This window comes from Dermacentor variabilis, chromosome 1, assembly GCF_050947875.1.
Source record: "Dermacentor variabilis isolate Ectoservices chromosome 1, ASM5094787v1, whole genome shotgun sequence".
In the NCBI taxonomy this organism is placed as follows: Eukaryota; Metazoa; Arthropoda; class Arachnida; order Ixodida; family Ixodidae; genus Dermacentor; species Dermacentor variabilis.
This window is the reverse complement of record NC_134568.1, coordinates 227,890,028-227,910,035: the sequence shown is the minus strand read 5'-3', so window position 1 is coordinate 227,910,035 and position 20,008 is coordinate 227,890,028. Positions and strand designations below refer to the sequence as shown.

At 48.0% G+C, this 20,008-nt stretch overlaps 1 protein-coding gene across 1 annotated transcript in view; it reads left to right on the top strand.

Annotated features, from left to right (window-relative positions):
- Positions 1-16,634, top strand: part of LOC142558205 (dorsal root ganglia homeobox protein-like) — a 58,037-nt gene extending 41,403 nt beyond the window's left edge. Inside the window, exons 2-3 of the mRNA XM_075670367.1 lie at positions 10,817-11,004; positions 15,834-16,634. Coding sequence (XP_075526482.1) covers positions 10,817-11,004; positions 15,834-16,040 — 395 coding nt within the window. The 3' untranslated portion in view covers positions 16,041-16,634. The remainder of the gene's footprint in view (positions 1-10,816; positions 11,005-15,833) is intronic.
- The last annotated feature ends 3,374 nt before the right edge of the window (positions 16,635-20,008 follow it).

The window sequence follows — 20,008 nt, the reverse complement described above, 5'->3', positions numbered from 1 at the left end:
CAGTGTGCGCAAGATACAAGCATTGCATTTTAAGTCGCGTGTGCTGCCAGTGACAGGAGCTTTATTTTTTTTATTCGTATTGATTAATTATTTGCAGTGAATAGAGAACACGCAATAATTTGCATATCCATCATTAATATTGCTGAAGGATTCACGGGGCAGGGGGGGGGGGGGTTATTCTGTAAGTGGCTACCTAGTGACACGTCCATTTCGGATGCTATTGAAGTTCTCTCTGGCTGGGCTGGGCTACGCGTGTTGAGACAGGCGCCCTCAGCCAACCAGTACTTCAGTAGCATACGAAATGGACATGTCCACTAGGTGGACACTTACAAAGTACACCCCCACCCCCCACGCAGCCCTGTTAGGAACAACTAAACCGGCTCATCGCGTAGCTGAGTGTGAGCTTCGCACAATTATAGCAGTTGAAGCACCCCGACATTGCGCGAAAAAAGCAAAACAAGGAAACAAGGAAACAAGTGAAGCACTGACGCATGCACAACCCTGTTCCTGCGCATTCTAGTCATATGCTGCTTTCTCTTTTCGCGGCCCCGAGTGTTTAAGAGGGCTGATTTAGGTGCATTAAAAACACGAAAGAGCACGAAAACGATCAAGTTCCGTGTAATCCCGTTACACTCGCCCTAACGGAACAACTGCTGCGCAAGTTACGAAGTCGACACGGGCACGCGATTCCTTTCTTCTCAGCTTTCTTTCGTATCCGAAACGCAGCTTTTGGAATACGTGGTGACCTCCGTGGGCTGCCATATATAACGCCTCCAACGAACAAGGCAGGGGTGCGTCATTCTATCCCGGCTAAGGATACCAAACACCAAGGAAACCACACATTTTTTGCCCTTAGCATTCGAAACAATATTCACGTGGCCCCAATTCTCCCGGAATATGCACCCTGACCGTCGTGAAGGCCGGAGACAAGCAAGCGCACAAGCCCTGAGTGGACTCTTTAGCGATGGCACATCGGATACACCGGTCCTATAGATCGACATCGCCCGTTACCCACAGAGACCTGCCCTTTGTCTATAGTCGTACTACATAGTACAGATACTCTTAGGGCTTCGGCGACGCTGAAAATCGTAGACAGTGGCACAGCGGAAGAGGCTGCTATCACCCTAGCCATCGTACACGCTTCAACCATGCTGACACCGGATCAACCCATCACAGTGGCCACTGATTCATAAACCGCCTGCAGGACTTTGACACAAGGGATGGGGACACCCTACACACACTGTATCCTTACATCATTACACACCACAGCATTACACAAAGTGCGTATCTTTTAGGCACCTGGACACGCCTCTCTCCGTGGTAATAAACGCGCTAATGAGAGCTCGCTAACCGGGCGCCATTGGAAGAGCTGTCCAACCCAGACGACGCACCGACAGCACCACTAAACTGCACAGAAACTCTACTACATGACGGAGGTAACAGGAGACACTTCCCCCCACCACATCATTCCCTTGACCGAGAAGATGCCGTCGCGCGGCGACAGCTGCAAACTAATTCGTTCCCTTGTCTCTTTTATCTTCACGACTTCCTCATACTGTCCCTACTGTGGAGCAAAGTCCACGGTATATCACTACACTTGGGAATGCCCACACCCTCCATGTTACTCCCCTATTCCTTCCCCACCTTCCTCCTGAGAGGTTGCGCTGACCACCTTAGGCCTACAGGTGCAGCGACGGCTGATCCAGCGGGCACGCGGAGTGGCGCGAGCCAATGGGGCCCTGAACTAAGGGCTCTACCCTACGTGGAAATCAGCCCACTTCATTAGGAATAAACTTTGTGGTCATAGTGTCGTCATTATGCCGTCGTACTCATTATATATTTTCCGCTCTGCCGTCGTCATCCAATCGCCGTCATGCATTCGTGCCAATACTGTAGTCGTGACGCCGTCGTGGTCGTTCTATCGTCTCCATTTTGTCGTAGCCATGCCAGGTTTGTCATCTCATTGTATGATGTCGTCGTCATTCCCTCTTCGTCAATCCATCGTCGCCATTGCGTTGTCGTCATGCAGTCGTTGTCATTGCGTCGTTGTCCTTGAAGTGTCGTCATGCCATCGACGTCTGCCCTTCGTCGTCATGTGTAGAATCCGCTTGTTCGAATACCACAAGTATGTATTGAGCTAGGCGCTTCCTGTTCAAGATGTGTCCAACTTAGTCGTGCGCTCTTACTTACAAATGTTCGCTAAACAAAAACTGCGATCTGCACAAACAGCGGTGAATGCTTCGCTTAAACCGATTCATACTATTCGTGGGATGCGCATATTCTTTTAATGCGAAAGCCTTATGTGCCCCATTACACGAAAATCCGGCGTTGCCCGCGGCGCCGTGACCGAAAGTTAGTACCAAAAATGGCCGACGACGCGACGAGTAAAAAAAAAACCATAAGAAATTCTGGGATTGACGCCAAATTTGTCAGCCAGGTAAACAAAGTCCCTTAATGGAAATGAAAAGTTTGTACGTTTCTATCTGGGTGCGCATCGAACCCAGGACACTATAGGGTGCGAGACGAGGACGCTTCCCGACGCCACGGTGGACCCACGGCCATGCCTGACGAATGTTATGCTTAGTGCGTGTATCATTTTACACGTCACGTCACTGCCTCCGTCACTGTTTCCCACGTGTTACTTGCTCTTCGGATTTCATCGATGCTGTGTCTACTGCGATGCACTCCCGACGCCAAATCACGAGTGTATAAAACTAGGTGTGCCTAGTGCGTGCATCATTGCACGCGTCACGTCGCTGCCTCCCACGCTTGCTCTTCCGATTTTATCGGTGGTGTGTCTACTGGGATGCACTTCGAGGAGTCTACCTCAGCTTCATCTGTGCAACCTGGTCGCCCACGGAAGCACGCCGTAGAACATGAAACAAAGGAACATAAAAAAAAAAGAGGAATGCCGCGCAAGTTTACAACGTGCACGACGACATACGGATGAATACCTAAGCGAAAACATTTCCATAGAGCGACTACAACACTCTCGCATTCCCACACGTAAGCATTCTTAAGTGTCTTTGACCAACATTTTTTTTTCCTCTGTGGCTGCCACCAAAGCATTTTTTAAATGGAAAATCTTTCTTTGGCCACCGATTTCGCGGTCGGTGGTCGGCGGTCGGACTTTCACCGCCGATGCAAAGTGCGCGTGCGGTCGCGCAACCGAGTTGCGAGGCGCGTTAGTCGCCACACTCCAACAGTAAATACTATAACAGATTATAAGACCTTCGGTACGAACGTACTTCTCACAAACTGATCAGTTATAAACATGACATTTGCAACGACAAAATAAATATGTTATCAAATTTTTAAAGGTGTCCAGGGCTATTCCGGGGTTTGTGGAGATAGGCAATAGGCGACAATGCAAACGTTGAGCTTTACTCTGTTAAAAACATGCCTTAGTAATATCGCCTAGGCTTTTGTGCGTTAGCGAAACGACGGGCCTGGCGGCATCTGCTGTGGCACGAGAGCTTTGTGGCGTCTGCAGGTTTAGGTGCTGTAATGCAGCCCTCGGGAATGATTGCCCTCCTCTTTTATCGCTGCCCTCTCCTCCTGTGGCGGCTACTCCGGCACCGGTGCAATATGCTGATCAAAGGTTCTGTTCACAACGGAATTATTCAATGGGACAACAAACGCTGCCAAAATATCCTCACTGCCACAAATATACGCCTTCAAGCGCACTATTCCTTTAATAAAACGAATAGCTTTCTTAAGCCGTGCGGCTATTCGCTTACATTGACAATAATAATCGATGGTTTCTGCCCATTTTTTTTTTATTTCATCAACAAACCGATCTCGTCTGGTAAGCATACCTTCGTGGTTTTCGTGGCGCATAGGTGTAGCGGTCCCATTTTGTCCAGGAGGGGGAGGCGACGACCCAGACGGCATCGCCCAGGGGTTCGTGTGGACGGGTGGAAGGCAAACTAACTGTGCATTGAGGGAGGCACACAAAATAAATCAGCCACTGCTTTGATCAATATTTGGAAGTTTATTTACGCATGGTTCATTCTTTGTACAACGAAAACGTATTTGTAACGTTCTCCTTTGCAAAAACATACAGCGTGGGCTGCCAGGGTTTGCCACCGGGAAGGGGTAGCTATGGAGGGGAGGCGGTCGAGAACACCCCTGCGCCCCCCCACGACTCCGTAATTGACGCTTATGGCTGCCCCTATGTTAGTCAGAAAGAACACGACATTCGTGAGCTGAGCAGTTGTGTCCCATCTGTCGTGTCTCTTCACCCGTTGGTAGTGGGTCAGCCAGTCGTCCACGTCTTGCGTTCTTCCACCGCATTTGCGTCTCTCTCTGTGATGTGGCCAGTGACCACCAGGCGTTATAGTCAGAGCATTTCCGTTGCTGGACATTTCCGAGGGCAAAGGGGGAAGTCCGGTGACGCGACAACTGCGATAAAGCATCAGTGGATGCGGTTCCGTAGTTTATATTGCACCACCTCACATCTCCACCAAATTTTACGCTGTCGTGAGTCGTTTATTCCGAGAGCGAAAACAAGACGATGCGAAGTCCTTGTTGATACTGTGGCCTCAACAAATGGCTCATATCCACGAAGCAGATTTTCCACACAGGGGGGAATAAATTGTACACACAACATAGATAAACGAAAAAAAAAATCAAGACGGCGAGAGTACGCGACTACAGCTAAAAAAAAAAAAGAAGCTTATGAATCGGTGTACGCGAAGCGACTAGAGACACGCCGCTCTAGCCGCTGGTGGGGAAAAGGCTAATACCCCTGGCACGCGTGCACTCCAAACGCATTTACTCGAGAGGAACATCTACCGGAAAGGCGCTCACGGGGAATGACACGACAAAAGAGTATCTCCTTTTTGGTGAGGGCCGCTTGCGGAAAGGAAGATACACCAACTCCTGTGTGGGCTTTAAAGGGGTTTCCGTTAAGGGAGCTCGAACCCCTTTATAAACCTCATTCGTTGCTCATCAATAACAGAAAACTTGACAGAAATGCAGCAGATCCGACGAGCTGGAATTTACATATAGCGAAGTTTTCTATAAGTGCATAAAGAGTCGGAAGCACTATAGTACACGCACGCACGCAGGCACGCGCGCGCGCGCGCACACACACACACACACACAAGCGCGGGCGCACAAAAATTGTACCGAGCCTTCTTTTAAGCGAAATTGCTGACTACTAGTGAGTGCGACCGACGCCTTGAACGCATCATGGTTTCATAGGCAGCATGCGCATACGTACGTAACGCAATTCGAATCCAGTCTATCTGCAAGAAGCGTTTACTTCCTCATTACCGTGCAGCCGCGGATGCGCGTAGGCAAGCTTTCTGGTTCTTTTTATTTTTTCTCTTTCCACCGCCCGGCCGGTGCCGCAGATGGCTGGATGGATGGATGCTATGACGTTCCCCTTTGGAATGGTGCGGTGGGTTGCGCCACCAAGTTCTTGTTATTACATTACTTACAACGTCCTACCTATGTTAATAAAAAGGAAAAAAAAGAAAGGAAGGAAAACCACGAAGAATTCCCATCACCAAACTTTATGAAGCCCTATTGTGAAGTTTGTTCTTGTACACCTCCATTGTTTGTCGTTTCGCTACTTTTCTTTCGCCAATATTCAAATAGCCTCTTATCTCTATTGCCGACAAGTTCACTTTCCCCTTGCTCTCGCTGAACCGAAGGGCTTCAAGGAGGTCAGAGGTGCCCACATCGACCGCTGGACAGACATCTTCACATGCTAATAAAACATGCTCCCTCGTTTCCCTAGCTTTACCGTAGCAAGCACATGCTTCTTCTTCCTTGTTGTATCTCAATTCATAGGTGCGTGTTCTAAGGCATCCTGATCTCGCTTCAAAAAGTAATAAGCTTCCTTTTGAGTTATCATAAATTGCTTCTTTCCTGATTTCGTTTTTTTTTTCTTTTATGTACTTACTCATAGCAGGTTTCTTTTCCATTGCCGCCACCCATGAGACTATTTCAGCCTCTCTGACTTTCCGCTTGACGTTCTTTGTTGCCATGTTGCTCACCATACCTGCCGCATACTTGCTAGTAAGCTTCCTAGTTCTTTTTCCTCCACTGTGAATCAATGTTTGTTTTTTCTATGCAAATACCTGAACACTCTCCCAGCCCATTTACTTTCTTCGATATTCCTCAGTCCTTCTTCATAATCAATTTTACTCTGAGCTTCCATAACATCAAAAGTTGTCCAGCCCGTATCACCCTGCACAGCTTCATTTGTAGTCTTCCCGTGAGAGCCCACTGCGATGCGTCTCACTGACCTTTGGTTGCCATCGTGTCCTGATAGTACTCCTCACTTCAAGAAAACAAGCACATTTCCAAATGTCAGTCCTGGAACCACTACACCTTTCCACATACCGCAGAGCACCTCGTACCTATTGTATCCCCATAGCGCTCTGTGTTTCATTATGGCCTCATTTCTCTTCCCCCTTTAAAAATTAAAATTAAATTATGGGGTTTTATGTGCCAAAACCACGATATGATTATGAGGCATGCCGTAGTATGGGACTCCGGAAATTTGGACCACCTGGGGTTCTTTAACGTGCACTTAATTCTAAGTACACGGGTGTTTTCGCATTTCACCCCTATCGAAATGCGGCCGCCGTGGCCGGGACTCTTCCCATTTGCTATTATTGTTTTTTTCGTGTGTTTCCATATATCTATTGCCTTCGTTTATCCATATACCAAGGTATATATAGTATTTTACCCGAGGTATTTCCTGGCCCTGTATTGACATTGTCTTTTAAGTGTTTTCATTGAATACCATAACACTTGATTTTTTAACGCTAAATTTCAGACCTAAATTCTCGCCTTCCTGTCCGCAGGTATTAGCCAGGCGTTGCATATCACTTTGCTTGTGAGCTAGGGACACAATGTCGTCCGCATAAAACAAACCTGGAAGCTGCTGCTCTACTACTGTACCCGCCTGTCTATATGAGAGATTAAAGCCGATATCGCTTCACTCAAGCGCTCTTTCCATCCTCGCCATGTACATCATAAACAGCAGCGGGGATAGAGGGCAACCCTGTCTCAGTCCCTTGTTGATATGAACTTGCTCTTCGCTTCTCATCCCTTCACATCTCATTCCAGACGCGCGGAGGCGAGCGCCATCTGGTGGTGCTGCAAGGAACTCAGCCGTGCGCGCGCCGCGCGTCCTCCGCTGTGATTGGTTGGCCTAATCGCCAAGCGAACAGTCAGGCTGCAGCTCCCACGATCACGAAACCCGGCGAGGTTCGCAAAGCTTCACTTTAAACACTATGGTGACTTATCAATAATTCTACTGCTTCCTAAACAGTTTTATACTTAGCAGCGGCACAATTTTACTGCAGTGCTAATCTCAAACCGTGGCAGGCGCTGTTAGCTGCATCATGTTAGCCTCCGGCAGTTTCTTCGCTCTATAACTTCGTTCCCATGCGGCTTAAATGCGGAATCGCGGTTCTCACAGTCCAAATGTTGTCAGGGTTGGGAAGCTCCATGCACATTTTTCGCTCGACGTTTATTCCATTCAGACAAACCTCTGCTAACAACTCGCACACAGCTGCACTACAGGAACGCTATAGGGCGTGTTCGCCACGGTACGTGTTCGCACAACGCTCATTCCGGCGTGGGACGGCTAGATCAGCATTCCAAAACGCCCTCTCAACCTGCTACCAAGCCGACTGAGCAATTGCAGCCAAGCTGACTGCGTGCGTTTGGCGTCTGACAGACGCGCTAATGCATTAGTGAAATCGGTGGCAATTCTTCGCAACGGTTGAACAAATGAAATGTGACCGGAGTGGACCGTAAGCGATGCTAGCCTTAAAATTTTTAATGCTTTTGACAGAACTAAAGATAGTTTACCTTCTCTTTTCTTTTTTCTTTTACTTTCCGTTCACCCAATACACTACTTTTTTACCGTTTTGTCAGTTTCGGTTTAAAGAAGCAGTGCCATGCGATCTCCTACGTCGTTATAACACATACTGCGCCGCGTACTCTGTGTCAGCGGCGAAACTTGGCGAAACTGCTTTTAGTAGGGAGTTCGGTAAAGGAAAGAGGTTTACTTCGAATGACTTTGCCCGTATGTCAGGGCTAAAAGAAAGCTTTGCTCTAAAATTTTGGTAGAGCACAATTTGTCTTTCTCATCCTTTCTCTACCGGATTCTGCATCTTCATCTTCGAGAATTCTTCGGTGAACGTGCCGTGACATGTGACTCGCAAGCTCTGAGCAGTGCTAGCGCCACGTCAATCTGCTGCGGAGCTCGTCAAAAAGAACAGCGACCGCTTCCATCCAGCCATCAACTCCCAGCGCAGCGGCTGATTATAAGTACCTCGAAGACATGAACTGTGAGCAAGGCGAAGTCCAGGAATCCCTGAACCACAGGCCGAAGTCTTCAGGTGATGCCCCAGTCACCTTCCGCGTGTTGCAGCGCAGGCGCCTCTACTCGACTCCCAGACAGGATGAGCTTGACGTTCGCCGTGCCATCGTGTCCTGGTCCAGCGAACGCTCAACCGCGCACAGCCGTGGAAAGATTTCGCGGACACCACCAAGTTTTCCATTCCGAAGTCGGCCCAGGAGCTCACCAACCGGATCCGATCGAATATGGACCGCTTCCGCAGCAACTACTGCGTCATTTTCGTCGGCATCATGGCGGGCTGCGTCGTGTCCAGCATGGTACTAGTGGCGAGCACCGCAGCGATTGGTGCCGTGTGCGCCGCGTTCAAGCTACACCACCGCGGCGAGACTGCGCTCGTGTGGGGCACGAGGCATGGCGCTCGCCAAGAACCACAGGCTGGTCGCGGCCACATTGGTGGCGATGCCTCTTCTCTACTCCGCAAACATCATGTCCGCAGTTGTGTGGTCCTTCGGTCCCATCGCCGTGATTATCATGGTGCATGCCACTTTGTATGCCGAGCTTGGCTCACCGAGCAAGTCAGTCGCCAAAAGGGTACCGGACATTCCCGAAAAAGGTGACATCATGGGTCACCTTTGGGTGGCATTTCCGTTTTCTAAGTTCAGGACATCTTGTTCACTGTTGTTTTAATAATTTGTCGATGTGCGCTTTCTTTCTTTCTTTCTTTCTTTCTTTTTTTCTTTTACTAGGAGCACGAGGCCCTGCTAGAGTGGTGAACAGTTTGACATGTGGAATTTTCTCGCCGTCAGCATTGCATCTGACGCGGCTGACGCCAGGATATTTCAAAACAAAGCCACAGCAAAGCATTTGAAAGAGTCGAAAGAGACTCCCGAAGAAGCTCCTGCTGTGGGACCTCTTTTACAAACCTTTCCATTTGCATCGGGTTCTTTTCGTTTCTTTGTTATTTATTTTGTCGTCCTTGCTTTTTATGAGGAAATGTGAAGTACTGCCAGAAGCTGAGAGAGATGGAATGAAAGGTATCTTAATAGTGTTTGATCTTTCAAGTTGAAGTTTCTGAGCAGGTTTCACGGAATTCACATAAAAAAAAAAGCGGATTTTTCTAGTTGAAATTTCTCAGCGGGTTTCACAGAATTGATAAAAACAAAAGAATGGTGCATGTTAGCCGACTTCAAGTGTAGTTTTCCGGAAAGCACGTGAAATATCCTAAGAATGTTAATCGCATTAAAATAACACTATTCACTGAAACGTGATATCTGCGCTTTGGTACCAAACGCTGCGTTATAGCGAGAACGACACATTTGTATTGTGCTGAGTGCAGTATTTCAACCGATCTTTAATTTAAACCTTTCTCATTCGTCGCCAACTACTTTTGAGTGATTGTGTTGATCTATCGCCCGCATTGATATTTCCTTTATTTTTAAGCGAAGTTTTCTCGGCGAAGCTTCCCGGACTTCCCTGATCGTGGCTGCTGGGTGAAGTTGCTGTCTTGTCGAACAGCGCACACCTAAGGAAAAGAAAAAAAAATAATTACGTGCCCGATGATGGGAACGAACCGCGGACATCCAGCAATGCAGCCTGATGCTCTACCATTAGGCCCCAATCACCTTTTCTTTTTCGTGGTACTTAATTAAGGCACTTAAGGCACTTGCGAGAAGCAAACAAATAAAGAGCTAAGAATTCTCTTCCACGTGCACTGCGAGGAAGGCATACACAGAGCACCATGGAGTTGCTGCTCCATGTCAGGGTTGATTTTCACAAGAAACACTCAAATGGTGGTAAGGATAAATACCTTAACAATACAGGATAGCGCTCTGGGCGAAATTCAGTTCGTTCGTATAGATGTTTGAGTTGGAAGATTCTTTGAATGAAATTAGTTGCAGATGAAACTATACGTTCCACATTTCGATTCAAAATGCGTCTTTTCCACGGGCTGTATGCATTTCAATGAGCATAAACATATCGAAGGGTACATCGTCGCAACTAGTTGGCACCAGACATCGCACGGAATGATGATTCAGATCAAGGTCTCTGATGCACATCCCGAATTAAAACGGCATCTCGCCAGCCTATAAAACAAATTATTTCGGGTGCATCGCAGGAGCGACAATTAGTGGATGTCACTAAAATGTCTACTGAACGTGTACCCAAAGTCCTGACAGCCAATATTGTTTCAGAATGTAATTTAAGGAAGAACGTTTTTACAGACACGCACCCCACACGCATAGACACACACACCCCACCCCTCCCCACCTCGGTCTCTCATTGCCCCGTCCTCCTTCGGGACGTTATAAACCCAATAATCAACAAGCGTGTTCAGAGAGAGAGAGAGAGTGAGCAAAAGGGCTGGCAGCATTCGACGGTGTCACGGTTCGAACTCTGTCGCCGGTGGCGATCAGTTGTCGCCTGCTGCCGCGTGGCCCGTGGGAGCAGCGGTTAGCGGCTCGCGCCCGTTGCCTCTTCCCGCAGCGCCCAGCCGGAGCAACGTTGAGCCTGCCGAGAGCCGCGCGTCCGACGCCGCTCGACGCAGCCGCACCGCGTTCAGCGCCCAGCAGCTGAGCGCCCTGGAGAAGGCGTTCGAGCGCAGCCACTACCCGGATGCCTTCGCCCGCGAAGAGCTGGCCGCCAGGGTGAACCTCAGCGAGGCACGCGTACAGGTGAGCCGGCGTTTGCAAAAGAACGAGCCGGTCCGCTCTTGTTCGACCAGCTCGTTTTTGTATGCAGCCGATCCATTCCAGAAAATCCAGATACTGCAGTGAGTAAGCGTACGATGGTGAGGTACATTATGACTGCGTCGCCATTGGTAGTGATAATAAATTCGCAAAACTTTCAGTAGCACAATCATAAGCATTCTATAGACGTTGTAAACAAATGCTTTAACGCAATTTCTTGTTTCTTTTCGCGGAGCGACCCAGGATATTTTACTCCAAGTGTTTGCACGAGGAGTCTGGGCGTTATCTGCATAGCAACGAGTCTCGATCGATCGTTCTCTCGGCTGCGAAATTCATATTTAGAGTAATAACATTTACCTGTAGCGCAAAACGACGAAGTACAGTTACAGTACGAAGATACACGATCGCTACTTTTACGACTTGCTCTCCGTCTTTTTACGCTACATTAAAATGTGGTCAGCCAACTCGCTCAATTTTCTGTTTTGCTAAAGTATACTTAGAATAACATTCGTTTTCGGTATGGATTTATACGCCCGCCGCGGTGGCCGCATTTCAATGGGGGCAAAATGCAAAAGCGTCCGTGTCCCGTGCATTGAGGACACGTTAAAGAACTCCAGGTGCTCAAAATTAACCAGGAGTCCCCCACTACGGCGTGCCTCGTATTCATATCGTGGTTTTGGCGCGTAAAATCCCGTCAATTTAATTTTTAGATTTATCTATATGACTTCCCTCGCTCGCTAGACAAGTCATGCCCACACAATAACAGCATCTTTCTTTTCTTTTTTTTTGTGCGTCGATGGGCACACCATTTGCTTCTCCCTCTTGCGCGAATTCAATTCACCGCGCTTCTGAACGCGTTTCGGCGGGGGAAACGGAAACGAGCTGTGGCACGGGAGGTTGAGCGTCGTTGACACAACAGTTTTTCCCGGAGTCAGCCACGCATATCTGCGCGTAGCGTAAAATGCGCGGGAGTACGGTTTCGCTTTTCCTTCGCCTTGCGTGCCTGTAACGCGATCCGCGCGACGCAGACGGGCCCGCCGTCGGGGCCCCGAACTGCGGCTGCCGACGCCTCGTTGTCGCCGAGTGTCGGTCCTCCCGGCGGGGAGATAAGCATCGCCGACGCCCTGGCGCGCGCTCTTCCGCAGCTCGCCCGCCCCATCAGCTGGCGGGAACTTTTGGCTGCACTCGCGGGGTCGAGCGGAGATTTCAGAAGAAGGGGGGGGGGGGGGGGGGCGCACTGCGGGCTTGCGCTCCGCGCGCGGCCGCCGGAAGTCTCCGGGCGTCGTCGACCCGTTGTACGAAGCTGTGGGGCGCAGCCTGCAGAAGTTGCGCCTGTTGGTTTTAAGAGCGACGTCTGGTGGTATCATTAGAGCAGTAAAACGCTGTCTACACAGCGACCTATGATTCTGGCCTAACACATGCAGGAAATATATATATATATATATGTGTGTGTGGCTTGTGATTCACGAGTTTGCATTGCGGGGGAAAAAAAAAGAGATTTAAGAAACACGAACACCCGGATATCGCCGTCTCGTGACTATGGGTGAAAGCGAACCAACCGAGGGAATTTTCGGCGGGCGGGACGTGTTGAACCAGTTCAGACTGAGTAACGCGGAAGCTGTGGGCGCGTTTGCTGGGTGGCACCCAAGCACAACGCACCTGGAAAAGTGCTGAATCCCTGCTCCACTTGTACTGAATTAGCGAACAAGAAGCCACACTGTTATCTGTATAAGTGGTTGACTTGTCTCTCAATAATAAAGGGCAGAAATAATATAGAGCTGACAAAAAATTGTTTTAGCCTTGTGGACGAGGCGTGGGGCGCCCGACGCCAACAACTAACCTTGGAGGGATAAGTGTATATTTCTGGGAGGCAACTCTTTCGGAACTCAGTCTGTATCTGGGCTCTGCACAAAAGAATGACTCATCGGGGGAGCATTTAAGTAAGCATCATACTTCGCTTCATGGTGCCGTCCAGTGAACGAGAAGAAACGCACAGAAGTGCTCTCAAGGGCGCTCTCAAGAGTTATCATGCCAGTTTCGGCATGAAAGATGATGCCATCCCCCCTTTTTTTTTCATGATGAAAAAACGCAATTACGCTGAGTGCGCGTCCGACGCCGTACAAATTGTTTTCTACACTCGTTGCTGGGGTTCTGCGCATGCGCTGTATACGACCATGCAAAACGCGGATTGAGCGCCGGCAGTCAAGCTATAAGGGGTCAAGCTATGCGGAGCACTCAGTGTTGTCCCTCATTCTACGTCTACGAGGCGCATCTGATATCCACCGTACGCCTTCGCCGCATACGCCTACCCAGATTTTCAGAGCACCCAAAAACAAAACTAAGTGGAACACCAGTCTATTCTATGCCACATTTTTAGGACGGATATTTCTAAATCGCTAGCCTCATGATATATATCTATTAAGAGCCGTGCCTTGAGGACTCGCCGGCTCCAATTCCGCGACTGTAGTCTTCTTAAAGTCATATTATTTATAGGTTTTAGCGAAATTTAGCTAACCATTTAGTTAATCACCGAATATCGCACATTTACTAATATCCAATGCTGCTAATTATGTGTTGCCAATAAATAAGACAAATTATTCACTGTCTAAAAAAAAGAATTTGGCTCTTCGGATTCAACAGGTGTGGTACGTTGTGGGATTCAGTGACATCCAGTTAATAACTGTAGGGTATGCGAGACTAAATTATCGTTTTCGCTGGTCTGCAGCTGCAATAGTCTAAAATTGTACTATAATCGCCAATGAGATATATTATTGATCCGATTATTTAAAATAAATTTCATGTAGCAACTGTAGCACACATGTTGCGATTGTGCAATTGAAGCTGGTCAGTGTTGATGGCGTGAGCACTTCGGAAAACTGTGAGAATGCCCTCAGTTTCGATATATCGGTCTCGAAACTTTTGCCGAAATTCACGGGTGTTCCACGTATCATCTACCTAGCGAAGCTACGTGGAACACCTACATTTAAACGTTAATCAGTGTAATTATACTAATTATCCAATTAGGCATATTGATTTCTCGTAGAAGTAATGGCCACCTCATCGAGTAATTTAGCTCAAGGGTTACAACTGTGCAATCTGCCACAGGCATTTTTTTTTTATTTGGTGCAGCTAGAAAACAAAGAACTAGTTGGTAGGAGTCGGATGGCATTATCGCGCTCAAAGTGACCTGCGCACTTGTAACAGAGACAACAGAAGTACGGGTGGACAAGGGTGATGGTGGGTGCACGTTCTCTGTGATTGGTGCGTAGTGCTTCCACTTATCTCTTTGCCTTCGTTTTTTTTTTTCTTGAAACAGGTGAACGTGCATGGTATCGCTTTCAGGCATACAATTGTTAGCGTGTCTTTATTTCACTTTTCTGTTGCCTTTGCATATACAGGATGCCCCAACCATCATGCACCAAAATACACGCAAAGTGCCTCGAGCGGCCAGTCGCGCGGCAATTTTGCGTGTGTTCGCGGGCTTCGGTCACAGTCGGAAAAACACTTTTATGTAGTACGTATTTAGCAACAGATAGCTGTATCGGGAGTTTTTCGTGCTGCTCTACAATTATCTCATTGGCACTTTTCGTCTAACTGTAATATTTGAGTAGTTGATCAATTAATTATGACTGATTATCTAATTAGGCGGAATGCGAAAAATAATCTGGGTATCTCCAAGCGACGGCAAACAACATTACCTTGGTTCTGTCTACCTAGGTGGCATTTGCATATCTTTTTTTAAATCTTGGTGTATGATAGTTGGGACACCCAGTCTATTTGCGAACCAATAAACCAATAATATTTTTCATGTATTTATTTTCACGTATGATGCTTGAGGGATGATGAGAGTCAAAGGTGCGTCGACCAACTCCCATCACCCGTTACAAGGGCAACAACAACAAAGCAATAATATACGGGGTGATCATTTCTAATTTTCCCGGTAAACAAAGAAATGTTTAAAAATGTGTTATCTGTTGCAGATAACACAATTCTAGTCCTTGAGCTGGATTATTCAGAACAGCGGAGATTACTTGTACAAGAAATAAAAACATATATCCAACTAATTAAAACAATATTAATTAACTTCTTAATTGATTATATTATGCCACATATTGCAGCTTACGAATTGTAGCCGTTGAGTTTGCGGTGCGTATCTACTTGGAATGCACTTCCAGGATGACACCAGTTTCGAGATATGCGCCACCAAACTCGCCGTAAAAAATGCGCTGTTGTTCTACTCGCGTTCTTTTCTTTTTTTACCAAAACGCTCTTTTATGTACTGAAGCACAAAAGTAACTGGAACGGTCATGTAGTTTGTCCCACACTGGGAAATAATATCTCGAAACTGATGCCGTCCTGAAGATTCATTTCAATTGGATACGTCTTGAAAACTCGCCCGCTACAGTTCGTAAATAGCAAATGTAAGTAAAGTAACTAATCGGGAAATTAATTAGTGCATATAGTTAGCTGAATAGGTGTTTCGATTTCTAGGGCTAGTAATGTCCGTCTCTTCGAATCGTCCAACTCAAGTACTACAATTATGCTACCTGCCGCACAGGGGATTTTTTTTTTTTTTTTAGAAATTGCGGAAAACTTTAAAATGATCACCCCGTACATCCACAGAAAAACCTAGCCAAAGGAAGATTACACACCGGAATAAGGTAGCAGTGAGAAACGCAATAAGAATGTTTTCAAGAAAACGGCTCGTGCCAGGTGCATTGAAGGATCTCGAAACAGAGCCTTGTTGGGCATTGCGACCGCGCGCGAGGACGGCTTTCATGTTGGGCCGTCTGGCGATGCCCGCCGTGTCGCAGGTCTGGTTCCAGAACCGGCGAGCCAAGTTCCGTCGCAACGAGCGCAGCGCGCAGCGCGTGGCCCGCGGCGAGGCCAGCGAGCAGCCGGTGCTGGCCGCGCCGCCCCCGCCGGTCGCTCAGCTGGCGCGACTGCCGCCACAGGCGCCCTGGCACTGCGCCGCCTCGCTGCTGCCTCAGCCACTGCACGGGCCGGCCCGCTGGTGCTAGTGGACGACGACGGCGGCACCGACCCCGACCGTCCAAGCCCGGTGCGCGCTGTACACACCCGGGACTGCGAAAGAGTGCTCACTGACTTGGAACGTGACGGTCGCACGCGGGGCCGCACCATCAGCTGAGGTGCCGGGAAGCGGAGGAGTTCGTGTTTAGGCGGACAGCTGCGCTTTCAATAAAGGATGCTTGAGAGTGGACTCTGCGACGCGAAAAGCTTACGACACCAGCAGAAATGGCCCACGTGTAAGGAGCTTTTGTCGTCGGGGTGTCTGCCTTCGTAGGACAGTAAGCAGTTCATTTCGTTTCATCGTTTGCCCTTGCTGCGGTCAGGCGGTCAGCGAGAGAGCTTTGCAGCACGGTTTACCATCCGAGCGCACTGACCAAGTTCAGTGCTGCTCAGCCTCGATGATCTCACGAGAGCCAGGCGTATTTATGTATCAAATGACCGATGGTCAAGTCTATACACTATATAAGACGCTTGGTATACCTATAGCTATGTACGGTATAGTACACAGGTATATGCGTATACCTATGTATACCTTAGCACTCGGATAGATCTCAATGCATGCAAAGCCGTTCGTAATATTGACTCCTGGCCAAAAAGCGATACAGTCAGCCAGCTTATTTGTAGTTGTTTTTACGACGAAAACGTTACGAGTTGTTGCTGAATGACCAGTTTTATTCATTGTGTACATCACGAGATCATATCTGAAAAACAGAAAAGATACAGTACAGCTTCATCGAAGTTACAAAAGGCAAGTCAAAAACAAAGAGCGCGAAACCAGCCCAATGTCGTTGCTGTACAGTCAAAATTATTACTCCTGCGGCAGCTCACACAAACAATTTTACCCGCAGTTAAATTGCCTCTTAAAAACGTATACTGTGCATCAACGTAGCGTCACTTGCGTGAAGCTTTCTTACACGCAGGTAAATTTATGCAGTGTAAGAAACTTCGCACAAATGACACTCGACGTTGTCGCACGGTACGAGTTGTCGAGTGCAGACTTGTACGTAACGAATTACATGTAATTAATTACTTGCAATCAATTACATTTCTTGGTAATGTTGTATTTTAACGATTACTTTTTTTACTGAGTAACGGTCGTGGTAATTACATTTTTGCAGCACCCAATTACATGTAACCGGTAACTTTATTGACAGCACAAGCTGTAGGAGGAGACGCAGAATTTTAGCACTGTGTTTTGGCAAGAATCACAGTGGGATGCCCCTGGTCGTTCAACTTACGTGGCAGCCTCGTGGATGCACAGTTTCAGACAGACAAGCCCGAGTTTTACACACCTCTCTCGGAGGCGCTTTTGAGCTGCATCCAGATAAGTGGTAAGAGCTGCAGTTCTTCGCTTAGCGCAGTCTATCATTTCTCACATATAGACAAGTTTTTGGTCCAGTAAACGTAAATGTTCCTGCCTGTCGGCATATGATACGCGACCCAAAAGCACTTATTTTGTGATTGTAACACAAACCGTATTTTGTGGGCCTAATGACAAACAGTTATCTATAAGAGTCTTAAACACTTACAGTTACATGACAGCTTTAGCCACCTGTTCGAGGAACATGAACTTGTGCTGGCGTCCAATGAGTGAAGGGGGCCGGCAAGAGCTCGACCAGATGTTGGCCGACAATTTTAACAGGCGTTGCTATGATTCCCCGCCGATGCCCACTTGGGAAGTTGTTGCCTGCAGACCATCTAAGGACGATATCTCAGATTTTCCCTATACCAGGAGTGTGTACTCGACCGCCAACAACAATGAAACGCTACGCTTCACAGATGATCCCGACGCGAGTATTGCGGCATCGTGCAACCGTGATCTCGTGTGAAAGGTGTTTGTACGACGCAACACCGCCATTCCTTCGGGCACGCAGATCGACCGAGTTCTCAGTGCCGCTGATGGTGTCCTTAGAAAGAAAAGATGGAAGTTGAGCAATGGAAATTTTCAAAAACAGTTGTTAGTGAAGTTAAAGTGAAGCTGCAACGACGCACTGAAAGATCCATGCCAGCTTGTTTTATATATATTTACTGTGTTCGTGCAATATTCATAAATGTTGAAAGGAAAGTAACGTAAAATTGATCAATTACTTTTTAGTAATTGCCAGTTAATTTTGTAAGGCTGGAATTGGTAACTGTAATCAATTACATTTTTGATTGAAGTAATTGTAATCGGTTACTTTTTTTCTGTAATGTACGTGTACAAGGGTAGTCGAGTGGCAATGGAGATAAACCATTACTTCCACTACACACTCTGAGGCAACTTACTGGCACTTCCGCAAAGTTTTTTTACCCGTGGGTAAACTTGCCTACAGATAAACTGCTTCGTACAAAAGGCCCCTGGGTGAATAGTCAGAACAAACGGCCTCTGCGTATTCATCATTTCTATGTTTGTCTGTTGTCTGTACCGCTGTATATTGCAGCACCATGATGGTTTGTGCTCCTCATGAGTTTCTAACATGACGTAGACCAAAATACACAGAGAAAGCTCATATGAAATCGGATCAAGACCAGCGTAGTTGATATTTATTAAGCCTATGTGCATATCCAGGTGAAATTTGAAGGTATGACAGTTGACACCCTTTTTTTCTTTATTCTTTTTTTAAGAAAAAAAGGACGTTTCTCATTTAGAATTACGCGCAAGCGATCTTAACATGGTTCTTGCTAATATGACAGGTTCGGTCAGTTATATTTAAATTATTGTTCGTTTCTTACAATTTGCCAAAACATTACCAGACCTTAAAGTAAAATAAAACCAGTGCTTGAGATACTTCCCAACCCCTACCGAAATATACATATCAGATCTTTTATATCTACAGGAGAGAGCAAAACGGAGCCGATAATACTTGGAAAGTGCGTGGTCAAAAGAACGTTAACGGCGTACATAAAGCGTGCAGGAATAGTCACAGTGACATTAGCGCGAGCAGTGCTACGGTATGTCAACCAATATTGGTGTTTCGAGTAAGAAGCGTCGCAGCTATATACAGGGACGGCGCTGACGCCTTCCGCCAGCAGAGACCAGGCAGAGACGTGTCCTTGCGGTTCCAGCAGGCGGGCGCGGGTGTAGTGGCAAATATCTCGTATATCTGCGAGATATATGCGTCCTGTGGATGCCGTGCCAGGGAACGTAGTTGGCGCAGGAGGCGCCAACACGTGCTCCTCGCGGGGCGCGCGAAACGGTGACGAGTGGTCGCCTGATCGATGTCTGAAAAAGAGGTGGGCCGCGCGCGTGCATCTGGTGCGGAGCCAAAAGGGCGGCCGCACGAGGGAAATTGCGCGTGACACAAGCGATGAGCGCGGGTTGCACCGCTGACAGCGCGGCTGCCGCGGCCTCCGTTGCTGCTGACTCGGCTGCCGCCCGCCCGTGCAAGCGGCCTGCACCGCGCAAACGTCGCGCTCCTGCCAAAGCAGGGACCCGTCCACGGTGGGTGATGGATACACGTCGTTCGGGGAAGCCCTTCGCAACCTCGCGAGCACCTGCGGCTGCTTTTGAGGGGAACCGGCGCATCTACGCGCTATTCTCGCTTCTCCGCGCCCGCGTGTAAAACGCGCGGACGTTCGTCAATGATAGATAGTAGTATAGCGCCAAAAGCGCGAGTCACGGCTAACACAGAACCCCACGCTCACCCTGAGTGCTTCATGCAGTATGCGTTGCGCTCCCCGCGCTAAATTAACCTCCCTTTTCTTCTAGTCGAAAATTCATTCGCTCGCTAAACTTAGGAGAGAGACATTAATGTGGCAAGAAAAAAATTCACCGACGATTATGGTACTCCCTAATGCGAAATTTGAGCGCAGCTCTATAGGTATTTTCATTTCGCGATATAATGGCTGATGCGGACAGTCTGTCTCATGCGGCACATTGCAAACGGAGCGAAGTGTGGTGCGACTGCCTCGCTAATCGGGAGATTGTGAGAGGCAGCGCGTGGGTGACGCGATTCACAGCAACCGCCGAAAGACCTCG